General features: G+C 43.2%; 1 protein-coding gene across 1 annotated transcript in view; it reads right to left on the minus strand.

Moving 5' to 3' along the window:
* CNTNAP2 (contactin associated protein 2) overlaps positions 1 to 22923 on the minus strand; it is a 1506181-nt gene that overhangs the window by 158312 nt on the left and 1324946 nt on the right. Inside the window, exon 18 of the mRNA XM_064290350.1 lies at positions 15105 to 15341. Coding sequence (XP_064146420.1) covers positions 15105 to 15341 — 237 coding nt within the window. The remainder of the gene's footprint in view (positions 1 to 15104; positions 15342 to 22923) is intronic.

Genomic DNA, 22923 nt, shown 5'->3' on the forward strand with positions numbered 1-22923 from the left:
AGAAAGATTGCAGCAAAACAGGAGTTCAAAAGAAGGAGTTTTGGGTGCAGATTGGCTAGCCTTGCGCGTACCCCTTAAGCTCCTCTAGCTCTTCTACAAGTTCTCCTGTTGGGAACTCACGGAGCTCGCGAAGTTTAGTGAAAAACATTGGCAAGTCCCATTGCAATGGTACTCGGGGACTTAGGTAGCGTGTGTGCACATGTGTGTAATGCACATGTGCATATATGTTCACGTGTGTGTGCGCACATGTTTCTGTGCCTGTGTACACACGAGTGTCTGTGTGTACGTGCACACATTAGCATGTATGTTTGTGTGTGCATGTACGTGTGTGTGTGTGTGTGTGTTTCCTCACTCAGCCATCCAGAAGCCCAGGAAGGAAGGCAAAGGAAGAAGGGAGGCTTCCAAGGACTTTGAGGACCTCGCCCTGCCCTCAGCCCTCAGCCCTCAGCCCTCAGCCCTCAGCCCTCAGCCCTCAGCCCTCAGCCCTCAGCATAATCACCTTTCCTTAAAGTCAACTGATTGTAAATGCTAACCACATCTACAAAATGCCTTCACAGCAACACCTAGACTAGTGTTTGACCAGGTAACTGGGTCCCACAGCTTAGCTGAGAGGATGCATGCAATCAGCCATCACAATACCTATGTCTAAATTTGCTAGGAGGTTAAGTAAGGTAATACATGTGAACGCACTTGGCTCAGTGCCTGGCGTAAGAGGAGGGTTCAACGAGAAGTCAGCTGGGTACGAAGGAACGTTACATCCTTTCAACCGTGAGGTGCTTTGAGTTTACGACTAAAAGATCTTTGTGAATGCTTAGCAATTTAGAGCAACCGAAGAATCACCAAATAAGTCATTTGATGACATCTGAATGTTTGCATAAAAGCTGAAAGTCTGAATAATTATACATTTCTCATAATAATAGAAATAAAAGTTTTTGAAATAGTCCTTGGTACTTTTTTTTTTAATTAATTTTTATTAAACTTCAAGTGAACATTTACCACTCCAATCAGTCTGTCACATGTAGGTTTACATACATCTTACTCCCTTCTCCCACTTGCTCTCCCCCATTGAGTCAGCCCTTACAGTCTCTCGTTTCGTGCCAATTTTGCCATCTTCCCTCTCTCTCTATCTTCCCATCCCCCCTCCAGTCAAGAGTTGCCAACACACTCTCCAGTGTCCACCTGATTTAATTAGCTCACTCTTCATCAGCATCTCTCTCCCCCCCACTGACCAGTCCTTTTCATGCCTGATGATTTGTCTTCGGGGATGGTTCCTGTCCTGTGCCATCAGAAGTTCTGGGGAGCATTGTCTCTGGGATTCCTCTAGTCGCAGTCATACCATTAGGTATGGTCTTTTCATGAGAATTTGGGGTCTGTATCCCATTGGTCTCCTGCTCCCTCAGGAGTTGTCTGTTGTGCTCCCTGACAGGGCAGACATCGATTGTGGCCGGGCACCAACTAGTTCTTCTGGTCTCAGGATAATGTAGGTCTCTGGTTCATGTGGCCCCTTCTGTCTCTTGGGTTCTTAGTTGTCGTGTGACCTTGGTGTTTTTCCTTTGCCTTTGCTCCAGGTGGGTTGAGACCAACTGATGTATCTTAGATGGCCGCTTGTTGGCATTTAGGACCCCAGGCGCCACAATTCAAAGTGGGATGCAGAATGTTTTCATAATAGAATTATTTTGCCCATTGACTTAGAAGTGCCCTCAAACCAAGTTCCCCAGACCCCAGCCCCTGCTCCGCTGACCTTTGAAGCTTTCATTTTATCCCGGAAACCTCTTTGCTTTTAGTCCAGTCCAATTAGGCTGACCTTCCTTGTATTGAGTGTTGTCTTTCCCTTCACCCAAAGCAGTTCTTATCTACTGATTGATCAATAAAAAGCCCTCTCCCTCCCTCCCTCCCCCCTCCTCGTAACCACAAAAGTATGTGTTCTTCTCCGTTTTTTCTATTTCTCAAGATCTTATAATAGTGGTCTTATACAATATTTGTCCTTTTGCAACTGACTCATTTCGCTCAGCATAATGCCTTCCAGATTCCTCCATGTTATGAAATGTTTCAGAGATTCCTCACTGTTCTTTATCGATGCGTAGTATTCCATTGTGTGAATATACCACAATTTATTTACCCATTCATCCGTTGATGGACACCTTGGTTGCTTCCAGCTTTTTGCTATTTTAAACAGAGCTGCAATAAACATGGGTGTGCATATATCTGTTTGTGTGAAGGCTCTTGTATCTCTAGGGTATATTCCGAGGAGTGGGATTTCTGGGTTGTATGGTAGTTCTATTTCTAACTGTTTAAGATAACGCCAGATGGATTTCCAAAGTGGTTGTACCATTTTACAATCCCACCAGCAGTGTATGAGAGTTCCAATCTCTCCGCAGCCTCTCCAACATTTATTATTTTGTGTTTTTTGGATTAATGCCAGTCTAGTTGGTGTGAGATGGAATCTCATCGTAGTTTTAATTTGCATTTCTCTAATGGCTAATGATCGGGAGCATTTTCTCATGTATCTGTTGGCTGCCTGAATATCTTCTTTAGTGAAATGTGTGTTCATATCCTTTGCCCACTTCTTGATTGGGTTGTTTGTCTTTTTGTGGTTGAGTTTTGACAGAATCATGTAGATTTTAGAGATCAGGCGCTGGTCTGAGATGTCGTAGCTGAATATTCTTTCCCAGTCTGTAGGTGGTCTTTTTACTCTTTTGGTGAAGTCTTTAGATGAGCATAGGTGGTTGATTTTTAGGAGCTCCCAGTTATCGGGTTTCTCTTCATCATTTTTGGTAATTTTTTGTATTCTGTTTATGCCCTGTATTAGGGCTCCTACGGTTGATCCTATTTTTTCTTCCATGATCTTTATCGTTTTAGTCTTTATGTTTAGGTCTTTGATCCACTTGGAGTTAGTTTTTGTGCATGGTGTGAGGTATGGGTCCTGTTTCATTCTTTTGCAAATGGATATCCAGTTATGCCAGCACCATTTGTTAAAAAGACTATCTTTTCCCCAATTGACTGACACTGGTCCTTTGTCAAATATCAGCTGCTCATACGTGGATGGATTTATATCTGGGTTCTCAATTCTGTTCCATTGGTCTATGCGCCTGTTGTTGTACCAGTACCAGGCTGTTTTGACTACTGTAGCTGTATAATAGGTTCTGAAATCAGGTAGAGTGAGGCCTCCCACTTTCTTCTTCTTTTTCAGTAATGCTTTGCTTATCCGGGCGTTCTTTCCCTTCCATATGAAATTAGTGATTTGTTTCTCTATCCCCTTAAAATATGACATTGGTATTTGGATTGGAAGTGCGTTATATGTATGGATGGCTTTTGGTAGAATAGACATTTTTACTATGTTAAGTCTTCCTATCCATGAGCAGGGTATGTTTTTCCACTTAAGTATGTCCTTTTGAATTTCTTGTAGCAGAGTTTTATAGTTTTCTTTGTATAGGTCTTTTACATCCTTGGTAAGATTTATTCCTAAGTATTTTATCTTCTTGGGGGCTACTGTGAATGGTATTGATTTGGTTATTTCCTCTTCGGTGTTCTTTTTGTTGATGTAGAAGAATCCAAGTGGTTTTTGTATGTTTATTTTATAACCTGAGACTCTTCCAAACTCTTCTATTAGTTTCAGTAGTTTTCTGGAGGATTCCTTAGGGTTTTCCATGTATACGATCATGTCATCTGCAAATAGTGATAGCTTTACTTCCTCCTTACCAATCTGGATACCCTTTATTTCTTTGTCTAGCCTAATTGCCCTGGCTAGGACTTCAAGTACGATGTTGAATAAGAGCGGTGATAAAAGGGCATCCTTGTGTGGTTCCCATTCTCAAGGGAAATGCTTTCAGGTTCTCTCCATTTAGAGTGATATTGGCTGTTGGCTTTGCATAGATGCCCTTTATTATGTTGAGGAATTTTCCTTCAATTCCTATTTTGGTAAGAGTTTTTATCATAAATGGGTGTTGAACTTTGTCAAATGCCTTTTCTGCATCTATTGATAAGATCATGTGGTTTTTATCTTTTGTTTTATTTATGTGATGGATTACATTAATGGTTTTTCTGATATTAAACCAGCCTTGCATACCTGGTATAAATCCCACTTGATCATGGTGAATTATTTTTTTGATGTGTTGTTGGATTCTATTGGCTAGAATTTTGTTGAGGATTTTTGCATCTATGTTCATGAGGGATATAGGTCTAAAATTTTCTTTTTTTGTAATGTCTTTACCTGGTTTTGGTATCAGGGAGATGGTAGCTTCATAGAATGAGTTGGGTAGTATTCCATCTTTTTCTATGCTTTGAAATACCTTCAATAGTAATGGTGTTAAGTCTTCTCTGAAGGTTTGGTAGAACTCTGCAGTGAAGCCGTCTGGGCCAGGACTTTTTTTGTTGGAAGTTTTTTGATTACCGTTTCAATCTCTTTTTTTGTTATGGGTCTATTTAGTTGTTCTACTTCTGAATGTGTTAGTTTAGGTAGGTAGTATTGTTCCAAGAATTTATCCATTTCTTCCAGGTTTTCAAATTTGTTAGAGTACAATTTTATGTAGTAATCTGAAATGATTCTTTTAATTTCATTTGGCTCTGTTGTGATGTGGTCCTTCTCGTTTCTTATTCGGGTTATTTGTTTCCTTTCCTGTTTTTCTTTAGTCAGTCTAGCCAATGGTTTATCAATTTTGTTAATTTTTTCAAAGAACCAGCTTTTGGCTTTGTTAATTCTTTCAATTGTTTTTCTGTTCTCTAATTCATTTAGTTCAGCTCTAATTTTTATTATTTGTTTTCTTCTGGTGCCTGATGGGTTCTTTTGTTGCTCACTTTCTAGTTGTTCAAGTTGTCGGGACAGTTCTCTGATTTTGGCTCTTTCTTCTTTTTGTATGTGTGCATTTATCGATATAAATTGGCCTCTGAGCACTGCTTTTGCTGTGTCCCAGAGGTTTTGATAGGAAGTATTTTCATTCTCGTTGCTTTCTAAGAATTTCCTTATTCCCTCCTTGATGTCTTCTATAACCCAGTCTTTTTTCAGGAGGGTATTGTTCATTTTCCAAGTATTTGATTTCTTTTCCCTAGTTTTTCTGTTATTGATTTCTAGCTTCATTGCCTTGTGGTCTGAGAAGATGCTTTGTAATATTTCGATGTTTTGGATTCTGCAAAGATTTGTTTTATGACCTAATATGTGGTCTATTCTAGAGAATGTTCCACGTGCACTAGGAAAAAAAGTATATTTTGCAGCAGTTGGGTGGAGGGTTCTGTATAAGTCAATGAGGTCAAGTTGGTTGATCGTTGTAAGTAGGTCTTCCGTGTCTCTATTGAGCTTCTTACTGGATGTCCTGTCCTTCTCTGAAAGTGGTGTGTTGAAGTCTCCTACTATAAATGTGGAGGTGTCTATCTCACTTTTCAATTCTGTTAAAATTTGATTTATGTATCTTGCAGCCCTGTCATTGGGTGTGTAAATATTTAATATGGTTATGTCTTCCTGATCAACTGTCCCTTTTATCATTATATAGTGTCCTTCTTTATCCTTTGTGGTGGATTTAAGTCTAAAGTCTATTTTGTCAGAAATTAATATTGCTACTCCTCTTCTTTTTTGCTTATTGTTTGCTTCATATATTTTTTTCCATCCTTTGCGTTTTAGTTTGTTTGTGTCTCTAAGTCTAATGTGTGTCTCTTGTAGGCAGCATATAGATGGATCGTGTTTCTTTATCCAGTCCGTGACTCTCTGTTCCTTTATTGGTGCATTTAGTCCATTTACATTCAGCGTAATTATAGATAAATAAGTTTTTAGTGCTGCCATTTTGATGCCTTTTCATGTGTGTTGTTGGCCATTTCATTTTTCCACATGCTTTTTTGTGCTGAGACGTTTTTCTTAGTAGCTTGTGAGATCCTCATTTTCATAATGTTTAACTTTGTGTTTGTTGAATCGTTACGTTTTTCATGAGTTATGGAATTGATATTCCTTTTTGTGGTTACCTTATTATTTACCCTATTTTTCTAAGTAAAAACCTAACTTGTATCCTTCTATATCGCCTTGTATCACTCTCCATCTGACAGTTCAATGCCTCCTATATTTAGTCCCTCTTTTTGATTATTGTGATAGTTTATCTATTGATTTCCATGATTTCCTGTTATGTGTATTATTTTATTTATTTATTTTTTAGAATTAGTCTTAATTTGTTTGTTTTTGTGCTTTCCCTATTTGAGTTGCGTTGATATCAGGATGTTCTGTTTTGTGACCTTGTATTGTGCTGGTACCTGGTATTATTGGTCATCAGGCCAAACAATCTCCTTTAGCATTTCTTGCAGTCTTGGTTTAGTTTTTGCAAATTCTCTAAACTTGTGTTTATCTCTAAATATCTTAATTTCTCCTTCCTATTTCAGAGAGAGTTTTGCTGGATATATGATCCTTGGTTGGCAGTTTTTCTCCTTCAGTGCTCTGTATACGCCGTCCCATTCCCTTCTTGCCTGCATGGTTTCTGCTGAGTAGTCTGAACTTATTCTTATTGATTCTCCCTTGAAGGAAACCTTTCTTTTCTCCCTGGCTGCTTTTAAAATTTTCTGTTTGTCTTTGGTTTTGGCAAGTTTGATGATAATATGTCTTGGTGTTTTTCTTTTTGGATCAATCTTAAATGAGGTTCGATGAGCATCTTGGATAGATATCCTTTCGTCTTTCATGATGTCAGGGAAGTTTTGTGTCAGGAGTTCTTCAACTATTTTCTCTGTGTTTTCTGTCCCCCCTCCCTGTTCTGGGACTCCAATCACTCGCAAGTTATCCTTCTTGATAGAGTCCCACATGATTCTTAGGGTTTCTTCATTTTTTAAAATTCTTTTATCTGACTTTTTTCCAGCTATGTTGGTGTTGGTTCCCTGGTCCTCCAGAAGTCCCAGTCTACATTCTAATTGCTCGAGTCTGCTCCTCTGACTTTCTATTGCGTTGTCAAATTCTGTAATTTTATTGTTAATCTTTTGGATTTCTACATGCTGTCTCTCTATGGATTCTTGCAACTTATTAATTTTTCCACTATGTTCTTGAATAATCTTTTTGAGTTATTCAACAGTTTTATCAGTGTGTTCCTTGGCTTTTTCTGCAGTTAGGCTAATTTCATTTGTGATGTCTTGAAGCATTCTGTAAATTAGTTTTTTATATTCTGTATCTGATAATTCCAGGATTGTATCTTCATTTGGGAAAGATTTTGATTCTTTTGTTTGGGGGGTTGGAGAAGCTGTCATGGTCTGTTTCTTTATGTGGTTTGATATGGACTGCTGTCTCCGAGCCATCACTGGGAAACTAGATTTTCCAGGTAATCAGCTAAAAAAAATGCAGTCAGCTCCCTATCTGAATTCTCCCTCTGGCTCAGGGTATTCGGATGTTAATGAAGCCGCCTGGGGAGGGTGGGGGAGGGATCAGAGAGCTAGGAGTGTAGCACCACAGAATATAGAGCTGATCACCCCGTTCACGCTCCGCCCCCATCTGCCAAGATCCGGGCGGGACGGCTCCCCAGTTGGGACGCTACTCTCCCCGCTCCGAGACCAGTCACTTCCTCCCGGGGACTTCTCCCTCCGGTGCGCGGCACCGCTCGCTCGAACTGGGTGGGCGTCTCCCACACAAACGGGTGGGCCCGCCCCCAGGGTCTATTCAGGAGAATATAATTGGACCCCGCGCTCACGCCCCGCCCGCTTTCGCCAAAATCCCAGCGGGATGGCTCCCCGGCTGGGACTCTGCTCTCCCCGCTCTGAGAGCAGTCACTTCCTCCCGGGGACTTCTCCCTCCGGTGTGCCGCGCCACACGCGCAAACTGGGTGGGCGTCCCCCTGCACGAACGTGTGGGCCCCGCCCCGGGGTCGCTTTAGGGAAATATAGCTGACCCCCCACCCCCCGCTCGCGCCCTGCCCGCTTCCCGCCAAACTCCCAGCAGGACGGCTCCCCGGCTGGGACGCTGCTCTCCCCGCTCGAAGATCAGTCGCTGCCTCCTGGGTGCTTCTCCCTCCAGTTGCACCACTACGCCGCCCGCGCCAACCAGCTAGACTCTCTCCCGGGATGGGTTCGGGGGGTAGGGCTGGGCCCCTTGTCTGTGCTGTCTGCCCCCCTGGGCTCTGCCCCAGATCGGGCTCCGAAGGTCACCTGCCTGGTACGCTGGCTCCTAGTTCTGAAAACGGTCGCTGTCTGCCCGTATTTGTTCGTTTTCCGTCTCTAAGTCTGTGCTTGTTGTTCAGAGTTCGTAGATTGTTATGTATGTGATCGATTCACTTGTTTTTCCGAGTCTTTGTTGCAAGAGGGATCCGCGGTAGCGTCCACCTAGTCTGCCATCTTGGCCCCGCCTCCCTCCTTGATACTTTTAAAGAAGTTATGAAATGCTGTAATAACCAGAGGTGGCATGTGAGTCATCAGGATACTGGCTAGGCACACAGAAGATAACATTTTGGCCCATTTAATGGGGGACTATAAACTTGCTTGAAATTTATAACTTGGTCTGCTGCCTTAATTGGATTACATGATTTAATTTATATTTTTAACTAAATTTACAAGATTCTATTACAAGAGGCATTTATTAAGGAAGCATAAAAGCCAATAGGCTAAAATAGAACTATTTAAAAGGGATTTGAATTAAGTCACTTCAATAGTAAATTCTGAAAGCATTTTACTTATAACGTTATTAATCACTGATTCTGAACATTAAAATGTGATTAGCCAAGGATTTGTAAAAATATTTGGGTTATGTTTGGCTTGAACAGGGGAAAAATCTGAGTTCACTAATTGAACTGGAGTTGTTCATCTAAATGAGGCACTAGAGGGCAGAGAGATTGCATCACGGGTTGTTAGATGATGCTTCTAGAATTCAGCAGTCTCCTTTTATTTTCTGGAACTCTGTAAGCAATTCAAGGAGCCAGTATTATTTTGTAAAGACCTCAGCAACAACCCAAGAGGATGCTTCAGGATCCATTCTTTCTTTCATCCCAAGTGTCCTTGCTGCTTCAACGATGCTATAAGCCAAGATGCTATTGTTCTTGACAGTTCCATGATACAGTCATTGTTAGTTGTTGTTGGATTGGCTCTGACTCATGGCGACCCCACGTACAACAGAAGGAAACATAGCCCAGTCGAGTGCCACCTTCATGATCGCTGGTATGCTGGAGTCCATGGTTGTGGCTACTGTGTCAACCCACCTCATCGATACAGACAGGAATGTAGCCAGGGGGTCAGCATCCAAGGGCAGGGCTGACCAGGAGCATGGCTCTGCATGTCTGGGATACCAGGACTCTGAGGTCTTGGGTCTTGCTGGACTCGGTCATCTTTGAGCTGCAGATAGTGCATCTCTCTGCTGTACTTGAGCAGCAATGGGGGAGACATTGCAATAACTTAAGTTGATGGAGGGGTAGCTTTCTGCCATTAGTTGGACAGGTACACTTTTGCCCAAGTACCAGTGAAGCAGTGTTGCATCAGTGGTATAATTCTTACCTTCCATGCAGGAGACCCGAGTTTGATTCCAGGCCAGTGCACCCCATGCGCAGCCACCACCGTCTGTCAGTGGAGGCTTGCGTGTTGCTGTGCTGCTGAACAGGTTTCAGTGGAGCTTCCAGACTAAGACAGACCGGAAAGGCCTGGCGATCTACTTCTGAAAACCAGCCAGTGAAAACTCTGTGGAGCTCAACAGCCCAATCCCGTTGCGCATGGGGTCGCCATGAGTCAGGAGCTGACTCAACGGAGCTAACGACGACAATTAGTGCAGGTGGGAGGGTCCTGTGGAGGGTTTTTGGTAACTTCTGAATGACCTCTCACCAAAGAGACCCTCAGCTCCAGAACCTCACAATTAATAACCTTAGAGATTTGCATTCTCCTCACATCAAGGCTTTTCAAAGCACCTTTACACACAGCAGCTCATCTCATCCCCACAACAATCCCGTGGCCAGTACATTCAATATAATTAGCACAGTTTATAAAGGAACCAAATGCCAACATAGTTACACAATCTGCCTAGTTTTGTTTGTAACACAGTTAAAACTGGAATTCAAGTTACCCTGGCTTCCTTGTTCTAAATGATGTCTCTCATTTCAACTGGCATAAACTCAAACAGTACAATTGTTTTTCGTCTCTTTTTAGCAAAACAGAATGGTGTTGGTTGTGTTGCTGGGCATGGCGTCTTGGGATGGGGAGGAAGAGGACAGACGACTTGGAAGAATATTTTGGTACCTGGGAGGGTTACAGAGAGAATGCGTCACACGGGGCTTGAATTTGTGGTCTTATACCCCTCAGGAGAGACACGGGAAGCAATAGATAAGTGGCAAGTAATTTGTACAAGTTTACAGAAAACAAGTTTGCATTTATGAAGTCTGAATTTTAGAATATTAAAATACAATTTAGTAGTGTTGAAACTAATAAAGAGCTCTTAGAAGAACTTTTTAAACAAAAACAAGGATAAATTCTTATTTACGCATCAGTTTATTGATCTCTTCTTGAAGTAGTGTCTTTAAAAGGGTGTTGTTAAGCTAGAAACACCGAAGAGAGGGTGTACCGTTAGGCAATTCTGAAACTCCCTAGAGGTGGAGGAAAGAAGTTGGGAAGCATGTGTATTTAGAAAAAGCATATTCATCATTACAATAAAATTCTGGGAAATGGAAAAAATTCCCTACTATTTTCATACTGGAAATTATAGAAAGGAAAATTTCACAAAATACTATTGGCTGATGGGGCATACATGAAAATGAGTTAAACTGATCTAAATTTAAAAATATTTTGTCCACTATTAATTTTCCTAAGCAATCTCATTTTGTTCTTATAAATATCAATTGTGTCACTTTCAGGGAGAAATGATTTTCGAGGGGCTGCCCCCCAGCCAGGCCCCTGCCCAGCCTCAGTGAGCCACAGCCCAACAGGGCAACTCCTCTCCTGCCCCTCTGAAGAAAGATTGCCCTCCAGGCTTGCAGGAAAACGAGCTTGGTTAAATGAACCAGGAGATGGATTTTCAAGGGAGATTTTAATTATATGCAGTTTTCACCTGAGACACAATTGCATTCCAGATAGCTTGATTAGATGGTGTGATAAATTCTAGTTAATTGCAAGACATTTTCCAACCAGAGTCGAGGTTGGCTCCGATGCCTGGGCAGAGAATGCTGCCCCTCCCAACCAGAGAGAAAGATGACGAATTTAGAGGAGATAGGCTGGTGTGTAAAAACCAGAAAATAACATAAGCAGAAAAAAGTTTTAAAAATACTGTGAGTCAGAATCGACTTGACAGCAATAGGTTTGGTTTGGTTTGGAGTTTCCACCCTCTCCTAAATGATAGTATTTTGGTGTGTGTTCTCAGTTTGCTTTCATTACGTGTGCGCGCATGTGTCTGATTTTGTATAAGCATGTAGCCATGCTGTGAGTGACATGTTGTGAGCAATTCATTCACTTAGAGATAATTGTGAAATTTATCCACATCTGAAACCCATGCCTTGTTAAGGATTGAATGGTGTTCCCCAGAAAGAAATAGTGAAGTCCTAACCCCTGTACCTGTGAACGTGACCTTATTTGGATATAGGGTCTTTGAAGATGTTCTCAGCTAACATGAAGTCATACTGGAGTAGGGTGGGTCCTGATCCCATCTGAGTGGTGTCCTTGTGAGAAAGAAGAGACACAGAGAGACAGACACAGAGGGAAGATGCCATGTGAAGATGGAGGCGGAGATGCAGAGATGCTGACACAGCCAAGGAATATCTGGAGCTGCCAGAAGCTGGAAGAGACAAGGAAGTATCCTCTCCTGGAACGGGCAGAGAGAGCAGGGCCCTGCCAACACCTTGATTTTGGACTCCCAGCCTCCAGAATTGAGAGAGAAATCATTTATGTTGTTTTAAGCTACTTTGTGGTACTTTGTTATGGCAGCCCGAGGAATAACACACACCTGTACTATCACAGGGAGGAAATAACACACACCCGTACTATCACAGGGAGGAAATAACACACACCTGGACTATCACAGGGAGGAGGAAATAATGCACACCTGGACTATCACAGGAAGGCTGAGAAGGACTTGCATGAAGCTCATTCTTTCTCCGTTACATTAGCATCAGGCACAATGAGTGATAATTGCAAGACCATCATATCTACAAAGTGCAAAATTGTATGTGTTTGCAGCCCATCCCATTGTGGGCCATGGAAAACCATGAAGCATGGAGCTCTGAGCTGGACAAACCTCCAATGGAGCTGCTTTGTGCCAGGACCTCCAACCCTCTGCATGGTCTCCTGCCTGTCCCTCACACCAGCTCTCTTTTTCCGCTCTGTCTCCCTCACACAGTCTGTCTCCTTCACTATCTCCCTCACACCGTCTGTCTCCCTCACATCGTCTGTTTCCCTCACACCATCTGTCTCCCTCACTGTCTGTCTCCCTCATGCCATGTCTCCCTCACACACTCTGTCTCCCTCACACCATCAGTCTCCCTCACACTGTCAGTCTCCCTCACACCGTCAGTCTCCCTCACACTGTCAGTCTCCCTCACACCATCTGTCTTCCTCACACTGTCTCCCTCACATCATCTGTTTCCCTCACATCGTCTGTCTCCCTCATGCCAAGTCTCCCTCACACACTCTGTCTCCCTCACACCGTCAGTCTCCCTCACACCGTCAGTCTCCCTCACACCATCTGTCTCCCTCACTGTCTGTCTCCCTCATGCCAAGTCTCCCTCACACCGTCAGTCTCCCTCACACCGTCAGTCTCCCTCACACCGTCAGTCTCCCTCACACCATCTGTCTCCCTCACATCATCTGATTCCCTCACATCGTCTGTTTCCCTCACACCATCTGTCTCCCTCACTGTCTGTCTCCCTCATGCCATGTCTCCCTCACACACTCTGTCTCCTTCACACCGTCAGTCTCCCTCACACCGTCAGTCTGCCTCACACCGTCTGTCTCCCTCATACCGTCAGTCTCCCTCACACCATCTGTTTCCCTCACACCATCTGTCTCCTTCACACCGTCAGTCTCCCTCACTCCGTCTGTCTTCCTCACATCATCTGTTTCCCTCACATCATCTGTTATCCTTACACCATCTGTCTCCCTCACTGTCTGTCTCCCTCATTCCATGTCTCCCTCACACCGTCAGTCTCCCTCACACCGTCAGTCTCCCTCACACCATCAGTCTCCCTCACATCGTCTGTTTCCCTCACATCATCTGTCTCCCTCACTGTCTGTCTCCCTCATGCCAAGTCTCCCTCACACCATCAGTCTCCCTCACACCGTCAGCCTCCCTCACACCGTCAGCCTCCCTCACACCGTCAGCCTCCCTCACACCGTCAGCCTCCCTCACACCGTCAGCCTCCCTCACACCGTCAGTCTCCCTCACACCGTCAGTCTCCCTCACATCTTCTGTTTCCCTCACATCATCTGTCTCCCTCACTGTCTGTCTCCCTCATGCCAAGTCTTCCTCACACCGTCAGTCTCCCTCACACCATCAGTCTCCCTCACACCATCTGTCTGCTGCACACCATCTTCTCCCTCACACTGTATGACCTTATTTGTATGTACCCACTGCAGTGACTTTCACAGCAGCATGGAGCTCAAATAATGCTATGGGACAATTCCTCCTTCTGTGTGTGAACCATGATGCATAAACAGCCCTCCATGTATTCAGGGGAGTATGAATGGGCTACTTATGTAAAGCTGCTTATTAAGAGATGCACCAGACATTTACAGGAAACTTCTCCAAACACTGTGCCCTCACTGAGAAAGAAGAGTGGTTGACATGCCTTTCTGTGGTAGCTCCGGAGCAGTGCCAGCTCCCCATGGCACACCTTCTGTGGGCCTGTGACCCACCATACCACCACCAGCCGAGTGAGGGCCAGCTGAGTGAGCATGCACGGTCAATGCAGGACCAGGGGGTTCACTCACACGATCACATCACACACACTGGGCTCTCGTGTGCGGCCGATTAGCCTGCAGAATTTGTTGGGATTGAAGGAATCATACAAGGCTGAAATGACAGTGATAACAGATGCTCTGAGCCGATGTATCAGATATGGCATTTCAGCATCCCTGGACGGTGCAACAAGTTAACACACTTGGCTGCTAACCAAAAGGTCGAGTCCACTCAGAGGCACCTCGGAAGAAAGGTCTGGCTGTGTACTTCTGAAAACTTAGCCATTGAAAACCCTGTGGATCATAGTTCTACTCTGACACACATGGGGTCAACGTGAGTTGGAGTCGATTCAATGGCAACTGGTTGCTGTTTAGCTGAGGCTGAGAGCCAGGCCCAGAGGTGATAACAATGATGACAGCAGCCGGCAGCAGGAGGCTCTTGGAGCTGGGAAGGTATACAGGTCAGCGGTGTCCTTAGGGTTGGTGTCACCCAGTGCGGTAACTCATGGTGTCACCCCTCCATGCTAATTATCACAATTTTGTAGCTAAAACACCAGAAAATTTGACAAAATCAGCAGCTATAAAAACAACAGTGTATGCTTGTAGTGTGTAGAGATGAAATCACGTGATTCAAAGCATCATTGTAATTGGATAATAATGACAGCTCGGACCAGAGAGCATTAGAAGGTTCAAAAAGTAAACTAGCATAGAGTTTTAGCCTTGTAGGTATATTGATACATGTAAGCTGGGCTTATGAAAATTTCTTTTGTTTTTATAACTAACTACAGGGATATTTTTATAAAAAATAATAAATTTCTGCTGGAACACTGTGCAAAAATTTTATAGACAGTCATCCTGATGTCACCCCCCTGACAGTGTCATTTGGTGCTGTCCACACCCTGAGAACCCCTCTAGTGATGCCACTGATCCAGGCCCCTGAGCAAGGTGGTTGAGTCACTGTGGCCACAGGGGAAGCCCAGTATGCAGCCCCCCTCTGTCACCCCACCGAAGTGTGACGCTCTGGTCAGTGTCCAGCTTTCTAGAATCTGGGGGCAGTTCTGTCCCCCACTCAGAGCTTCTCCCATCTGAATAAACAGCAAAGGTTACACAGTAATTTAAGAAACTTCTTACCTGTGGAGAAAGAATTCTGATCAGTTGACCCTCACAATGAAGTATACCTGTGTGTAGGTGAAGCACACCTGTGTGCAGGTGAAGCACTCCTGTGTGCAGACGAAACACCTGTGTGCAGGTGAAACACCATTAAACAGTTGGCCTGGGCTCTGGAGTCAGGCCTGCCTTACCTTTGTTGCAGAACGTGCCTTCGTAGGCCGTATGGGTGCAGTCACAGGAGTAACCGTGGTACTTCTCCACACACCGGCCACCGTGCTCACAGTTGGCCCCATAGCTGGTACAGTGGCCGGAACATCCGGACACAAAGCCGGAGGTGACCTTGGCCCTCTCCTCCAGGTCCAGTGTCACCCCATTCATACGCAAGGAGCGGATGCAGCCCAGGAACCCCTGTTGGCCACCAGCAGCACCTGGGGACGACAGAGGAGGCAGTCAGGTCAGGAGGGAAGCTCTGCTCTGCTTGCCTCAGTGCCAGACGGAAAGCCCATGGTCGGGGACCACAATGCTGGGGCGTCCGTCTCCTCCCCTTCAAGTTGGCTTGCTAAATGGAAAGGTTGCAGATTTCCCCCTGAGGCTAATGCCTAATAAAGAGGCTGTCTTTCGAGAGGCAACGCATTTGCAACAGAAACAAAACGTTTGGGAGATACACTAAAATTGTCTAAACTGTTTTGGAAGTCTAATCTGGCTTCCAAGAGAAGAGGCTTATAGAAACTGCTGGAGTCTTTGCTCTCTAATCTTAGAGTGCTGGTTCCACAGCATTATCTACTGAATGGCACACACAAGGGCAGAGGACGTGCACATATTAGCATAGTTAACAAGTCAATTAGTTGGAGGCAGAAATCCATTTGAAGTATGATGTTGTCTGGCTCTTGCCTCACAGAATGCTTCCCTTTGAAGTTCCCATGAAAGGTCCTGGGCTTGTCGTCTGGGTGGGTGAGGTCGGAACTGATAATTTTACCAAGAATTCAGCTCCTCGAGGAGTACTTTATGATAAACGTCATTCGGGACGTATTCTACAAGGAGCATGCTTACTGTGATTTTCTGAGTACGCTACAGAGTTAGGCCGAGGTCAGTGAGTACAGAAATATTAAAATATTTCTAACAAATTTCATAGGCAGGTGGGTTTAATTGTGTCTTTAATAACTTTACCACTATAAAACAATGATTTTTTAGGCAGCTGGTACAAAAAGAGAAATTCAAAGTGATACATGTGTCTGTACCACAGAGTAACAACTTTCCTGGAAATTAAAATGAACAGTAGTTACAATTACTAAAAGAACTATCTGATGAAGATTTAGGAAAAGAAAATAACGTTAAGAAAAACAAAACCCAAGTAATCCTTTTATTGAGGGCTGCATACTAGGCACACATTATTCAGGGATCCTCGCAACAAGCCTGCAAAGTAGGGACTCTTACCACTACCCCCGAAGTACTCAAGGACCTACAGCTGCTGGGTGGCAAAGTTGTGTCAAGCCTATCTTACTCCCGAGCCTAAGAGGGTGAACTCTGTTCTGTGCTGGCTACCTGACACCAAGGAGGGCCTTTGGGATGAAGGTCTCAAAGGTGTCTGCGCTTCTGAGACGTAGCTTCACAAGTCTTTGAAAATGGGTGGGCCATAGGGTGTCCGAGTTTGGGTGAGATTGCAGGTTGGTTCCCATCACTTCTATGCTCTGGGGAAAGCACACGATGTGGTAGACTCATGGGACAGGGCTCGTAGATCACAGCAGGGAAGAGTTAGAATCTGCTTATGTCCACAAATCCTCAGGCACGAAACGGACATGAATCGCTCTACCGTCTTATAAAGCCAGCCTTGCAGTATTCTTACTGGGTGAAAATGAAAACCCCAATCAACACCCCACCCCCTTCTTTGTCTTGCTAGCCACGAGCTTGTTTTGAGCAACATTTTTCAGGAAGTCGCAGCAGGTAGTGGCTCCATCCATTGAACTGGCCCAGGCTACACCTTGAAGCAAGCGCAGATTGAAGAGATTGAGTCCTTCAACCGACCCCGGACCCGACTGTTACTGGAAAGAACGATATCTCCCAGCCCATGATTTCACCCGATTCCATTTTAGAAGTGACGGGTCCCACTATAGCACATCCCATGGAAAATGATTTAATATCTGGACCTCCAAGTATGGGCATGGGAGGGCTAAGTGCAAAAAAAAGTGCAAAGAGTTCCGGAAACCAGACCCAAGCCCCGACGCCACTGGAAACAAAAAGCTCTCAGCACCCTCAGATGGTGAGCACGTGGCCTTCTGGCTGCTAGACCTCCCAGCGCTCCTTGTATGTGCAGACAAGAAACTTGCCACTTTCTGTTTCCCTTGCAATTAGTGTCCGTCTTATTTCAATTGGCTAATAAGACACGACAAGACCCCGAGTGACGTTCAGTTACAAAAATTCTCCAGGGAGCATTTTACTTAAAAAAAAAAAAAAAATTGGAATAAGGAGTTAATTGAAGGAGTTGCTGCCTTTTGTGATCAGAGTTGGGAACAGATGACAAAGGAAGTTATTAAAAATGGCTACTCTGAGGATTCCCTGTTCTGCATCCGCCCGTCAGCCAGCTGCACACCTCTGTACTGAAGAGGATCTGGGAATCCCAGCCTGAGTCACTCTGGTGTGTTAACATTTCCGTCTGGTTCTCTCGTTTCAGCAACTTTGACTTTTGTTCTTGTCATAAAGGCTTCCCATGGACCTTTTGTTAAATAAATGCCTAGATATTTTAATTTTCATCACTAGTCAATTAAGACATTTATATCCCACCAAAATATGATGAAAAATTGTAAATCATTGTTTTTAGATTTCTCGCTCTCCTTGTCCCTGATTACAAATGTAGCAGTTTTTTATTATGGAAACGGAAGGATACTAAAATGAAGATAAGAGAAGTTACAACACTACTCGAGACAATTGCTTTCACTTTTAGTGAATGAATAGACTTTTCTACTTCTGCCACATTCTACTATGGGTACACCTAAGCGTAAAAAACAAAACCAGGGAACTAGAATCTTACTGTACACAAGGTTTCGAAACTTGGGTTTTGCACTTAACTCATCACAAAACATTTTCCAAGCCATGAGTGTACAACAAGAACACCTGGTTTAACACCTGCATAGTGTCCAGTTCTAAACGCACTGTCATTTGTTTTGCCACTCCACTGCCCTTGGTCTTTTAAGCTTTTTCCAGTTTCCATTGTATTTTTTTTTGATTTATTGTATATGATACTGTAATAAATATCTGTTATGGATTGAATTAGGTTCCCCCAAAAGATAGGCTGAAGTCCTCAGTACTCGTGAACGTGACCTTGTCTGGCAATAGGTTCTCTGCAGATGTTATCACTTAGGTTAACATGAGGTCACACTGGAGTAGGGTGGGTCCTGATCTGTAATGGTCACTGTCCTTATAAGAAGGGAAGAGATACAGAGACTCGCGGAAGATGGCATGTCACGATGGACATTGGAGTGAGGGCTGGCTGTCACCAGAAGCTGGGAGAGAGCCATGGAACAGAGTCTCCCTCACAGTCTCAGAAGGAATCAACATGGCTGACATTCTGATTACAGGCTCCCAGCCACCACAATTGTGAGATGACAAATTTCTGTTTATATAGGCCACTCAGCTTGTGGTATTTTGTCACAGCAGCTCTAGGAAACTAATATAGTATCCTTGTAAAAATCTCTGCACACTTGTCCAGTTTTTCTTAGAATTAATTCTCAGCAGTGTAATTGTTGGGTATAAAGGCATACTTAATTTTTTAAAAAATTGTGCTTTAAATGAAAGTTTACAAATCAAGTCAGTCTCTCATACAAAAATTTATATACACCTTGCTATTTTTTTTATATACTCCTAGTTGCTCTCCCCCTAATGAGAAAGCACACGCCTTCTCTCCACCCTGTATCCCCCGTGTCCATTCAGCCAGCTTCTGTCCCCCTCTACCTTCTCATCTCCACTCCAGACAGGAGCTGCCCACATAGTTTCATGTGTTTACTTCACCCAGGAACATCACTCCTCACCAGTATCATTTTCTGTCTTACAGTTCAGTTCACTCCCTGTCTGAAGAGTTGGCTTTGGGAATGGTTCCAGTCTTGGGCTAAGAGAAGGTCAGGGAATCATGACCTTCAGGGTCCTTCTAGTTTCAGTCAGACCATTAAGTCTGGTCTTTTTACAAGGCATACTCATTTTCAAGGCATTTGAAATATATTTTCCTTTAAGAAGAATCTGAGGGCAGGGAACTGCCAGAAATTCCTTCCGGATTCAGAAGAGGACTGGGAACCAGGGATATCATTGTTGATGTCAGCTGGATCCTGGCTGAAAGCAGAGAATACCAGAAAGATGTTTACTTGTGTTTTATTGACTATGCAAAGGCATTTGACTGTGTGGATCATAACAAACTATGGATAACATTGCGAAGAATGGAAATTCCAGAATACTTGATTGTGCTCATGAGGAACCTGTACGTAGATCAAAAAGCAGTTGCTCGAAGAGGAAAAGAGGATACTGCACGGTTTAAAGTCAGGAAAGGTGTGTGTCAGGGTTGTATCCTTTCACCATACCTACTGAATCTGTATGCTGAGCAGATAATCCGGGAAGCTGGACTGTATGAAGAAGAACGGGGCATCAGGATTGGTGGAAGGCTCATTAACAACCTGCGTTATGCAGATGTCATAACCTTGCTTACTGAAAGTGAAGAGGACTTGAGCACTTCCTGATGAAGATCAAAGACCACAGCCTTCAGTATGGATTACATCTCAACATAAAGAAAACAAAAATCCTCACAACTGGACCAATAAGCAACATCATGATAAATGGAGAAAAGATTGAAGTTGTCAAGGATTTCATTTTACTTGGATTCACAATCAACAGTCATGGAAGCAGCAGTCAAGAAATCAAAAGATGCATTGCATTGGGCAAATCTGCTGCAAAGGACCTCTTCAAAGTGTTGAAGAGCAAAGATGTCACCTTGAAGACTAAGCTGTGCCTGACCCAAGCCATGGTGTTCTCAATCTTCTCCTATGCATGTGAAAGCTGGACAATGAGTAAAGAAGACCAAAGAAGAATTGATGCCTTTGAATTGTGGTGTTGGAGAAGAATATTGAATATACCATGGACTGCCAAAAGAACAAACAAATCTGTCTTGGAAGAAGTAAAACCAGAATGCTCCTTAGAAGCAAGGATGGCAAGACTACTTCTCACATATTTTGGACATGTTGTCAGGAGGCTCAGTCCCTGGAGAGGACATCATGCTTGTTAAAGTAGAGGGTCATCAAAAAAAGAGGAAGACGCTCAATGGATGGATTGATACAGTGGCTTCAACAATGGGCTCAAACGTAAGGATTATGAGGATGGCGCAGAGCTGGGCAGTGTTTTGTTCTGTTGTAATTGGGGTTGCTATAAGTCAGAACTGACTCGATGGCACCTAACAACAGCAACAACAAAGAAGAATTTACCAATTTATATTTCACCAGCAAGGTATGAGCTGCCCCTTCTCTCTATATTAAGTCTAATATGGGCAATACTCTTTTGAAAGTACACCAATTCAACAGGCTGGGGGAAAAAAAGAGTTTATTGTTTTAATTTGAATGCTTTAAACACTGTGAGTTGAATAACTTTTATGTTTTCCCCATTCCTACTTTTTAATTGTTTCTTCATGTCTTTTACTTTTTTAGGGGGTAGCAGAAGTTGTATTTCTTACTGATTTATAACATTACTTTGGGCTTTAACTCTTTGTTATAAAATTTGCAACCATTTTCTTCCAGTTTGTATCTTTTTACTTGTATGTGGTATTTCTTTTTTCTAAATAAACGTTCTGGATATTTACATTGTCACAGATATCTGTTTTATTTATATGATTTCTGCCTTCGGGATTATACTTGTAAAGACTTCCCCTCTTCCAAAATAATAATACAATTATTCATCGATATTTTCTTCTAGTACTTTTTTGGGTTTTCTTCTACTAACATTTTAATCTTTAATCTATCTGGAGTGTGTCTTAACTTTGAGATAATTCACATTTCATGGATCCTCATCCATGGCTGAGAGTTTGAGGAAGAGACTTTTCAAGACTCATTTAAGTAAATGTTACTATGACAAAAAATGAAGAGTTAGTAAGAGCCAGGTGGCAGAGCAAATAAATAAATCCAGAGGAGATCATATTTTTATTATATCGTTGAGGTAAAAAATTTAGATGAACGTATGTATGTTTAATCATTTAGGTATACTGGCCTCATCCTACAAGAGGATAAAGGAGGAAGCCTTTCTGTCATCCTGCCTCTCTGTCTTTGATTCTCTCTGGTCTCATGTCTTTCCTTGGTTCTGCACCCGCCTGTCTCCCTTCCTGCCTTTGTGTCTGTCTCCCTGTCAGGACTGTTGACTGTGTTTACTTACCCATGTGGCTTCCATCAAACCGTTCATCTCCTCAGTGCCCCTTTCCCATCTATAACTGGGAGGCTGAACTGAGGGAGCCTCTGGGTCCCTTCAGCTCTGAGTTACTCTGGCCCATTTACAACCCCCAATTTCTACTTATCTGTCCCCTCCCCATATGTCCAGTAAACAAAAAGCCAGTTGCTATCAAGTTGACTCCAACTTATGGTGACCCCTTGCGTGTCACAGTAGTACTGTGCTCCACTGAATTTCAACAGCTGATTTTTAAGAAACAGATTGCCAGGACTTTCTTCCAAGGCACCTCTTTGTTGCCCGAACCCTCCCACCTTTCGGTTAGTAGCCAAGCGCATTAACCATTTGCACCACCCAGGGACTCCAATCACTAAACATCTCGCCATCTCTCCTAGAACCTCTTCTCCCTTCCTTTTCTGCACTGCTGTTTGCCTTCTTTTTTTCCCTCCTCCTCTCACCTGGCCACAACATATGACTGTAGTCTAATCTGTATTTATAGAATTCATTAAGCAAAGGTTTGCATTCTCTCTTCTTAATTTATTAAGAAGGTGAGTGGAATGCCATTTCTCTCTATATAAAGGAAAACTACATAAATTAACTCTTTTCTTCCTTAGGTGGCCCCTGATTTATTTACATGGATCAGTGAGTTGCAAAGTACTTTTACCGATCTAGCTGACATGAAGAAAAATCTTTGTCCTGAGGATGGTCATTATATATTAGCAGAAGATCTTGACACAGTAGGACTAGTGGAAATCACTTGAGATTCAACATACGTGCTCTGTAGAAGCCTCTCGTGGTGACAGATGTCATAAGTTTAAATCATAGGTCTTCAAGCAAAAACGTTACTTAACCTTTGCTAATTAGAAAATCAACGCGTTGTCATTGGAGTGAGCCCCCTGCCACGTGAGAGTTTCATGCACATTAGTCAGACCTGTGATAATTATCAAGGTGAGACCTGTGTTTAATTTGTAAATTATTTTCCTTGTGAAATTGTATTCAGCTATTGCAATTAAAGGTTAATTATGAAAATAGTGTAGCCATCCATAATGAACGATGCAAGCATCAAAGACTCAGAGGTTGCCGTCACATAATCAGCTATTAAATTAAACAAAAAGGGGAAAATGAAGATGGAGAAGAATTATATAAAACACTGTCTTCAAAGTCAGAGTTTATTAGTTTTCTAAGGAGCTGAGGTGGGTTCCAGAGCTCCTTTGTCTCCTCCAAAGCTTAAACATGTGAAATCTAGTTTATCCACTCGGTAAATATTTATTCCATGCCTATGATGAGCCAGGCTGCGTTCTGGGTGCTTGCTGAAACAAAGCTCACAAAAGTCTCTACCCTGGTAGAGCTTATATTCTTGCAGAGGGAGATAGAAACTTAACAATACACTCAGTAAGTGTTATGGATTGAATTTAGTCTTCCAAACATATATGTTGAAGTCCTAACTCCTGGACTTGGGAACTTAGCCCTGTTTAGAACTAGAGTTATCTCTTGTTACGTTAATGAGGGTGTACCAGAGGAGGATGGCTCCCAAAGCTCATCTCTTCTAAGTGGCGTTTTGTAAAAACAGCAGAAGAGACACAGGCACACATGGCGGGGAGACAGACA

This window comes from Loxodonta africana, chromosome 8 (genome assembly GCF_030014295.1).
Source record: "Loxodonta africana isolate mLoxAfr1 chromosome 8, mLoxAfr1.hap2, whole genome shotgun sequence".
Lineage (NCBI taxonomy): Eukaryota > Metazoa > Chordata > Mammalia > Proboscidea > Elephantidae > Loxodonta > Loxodonta africana.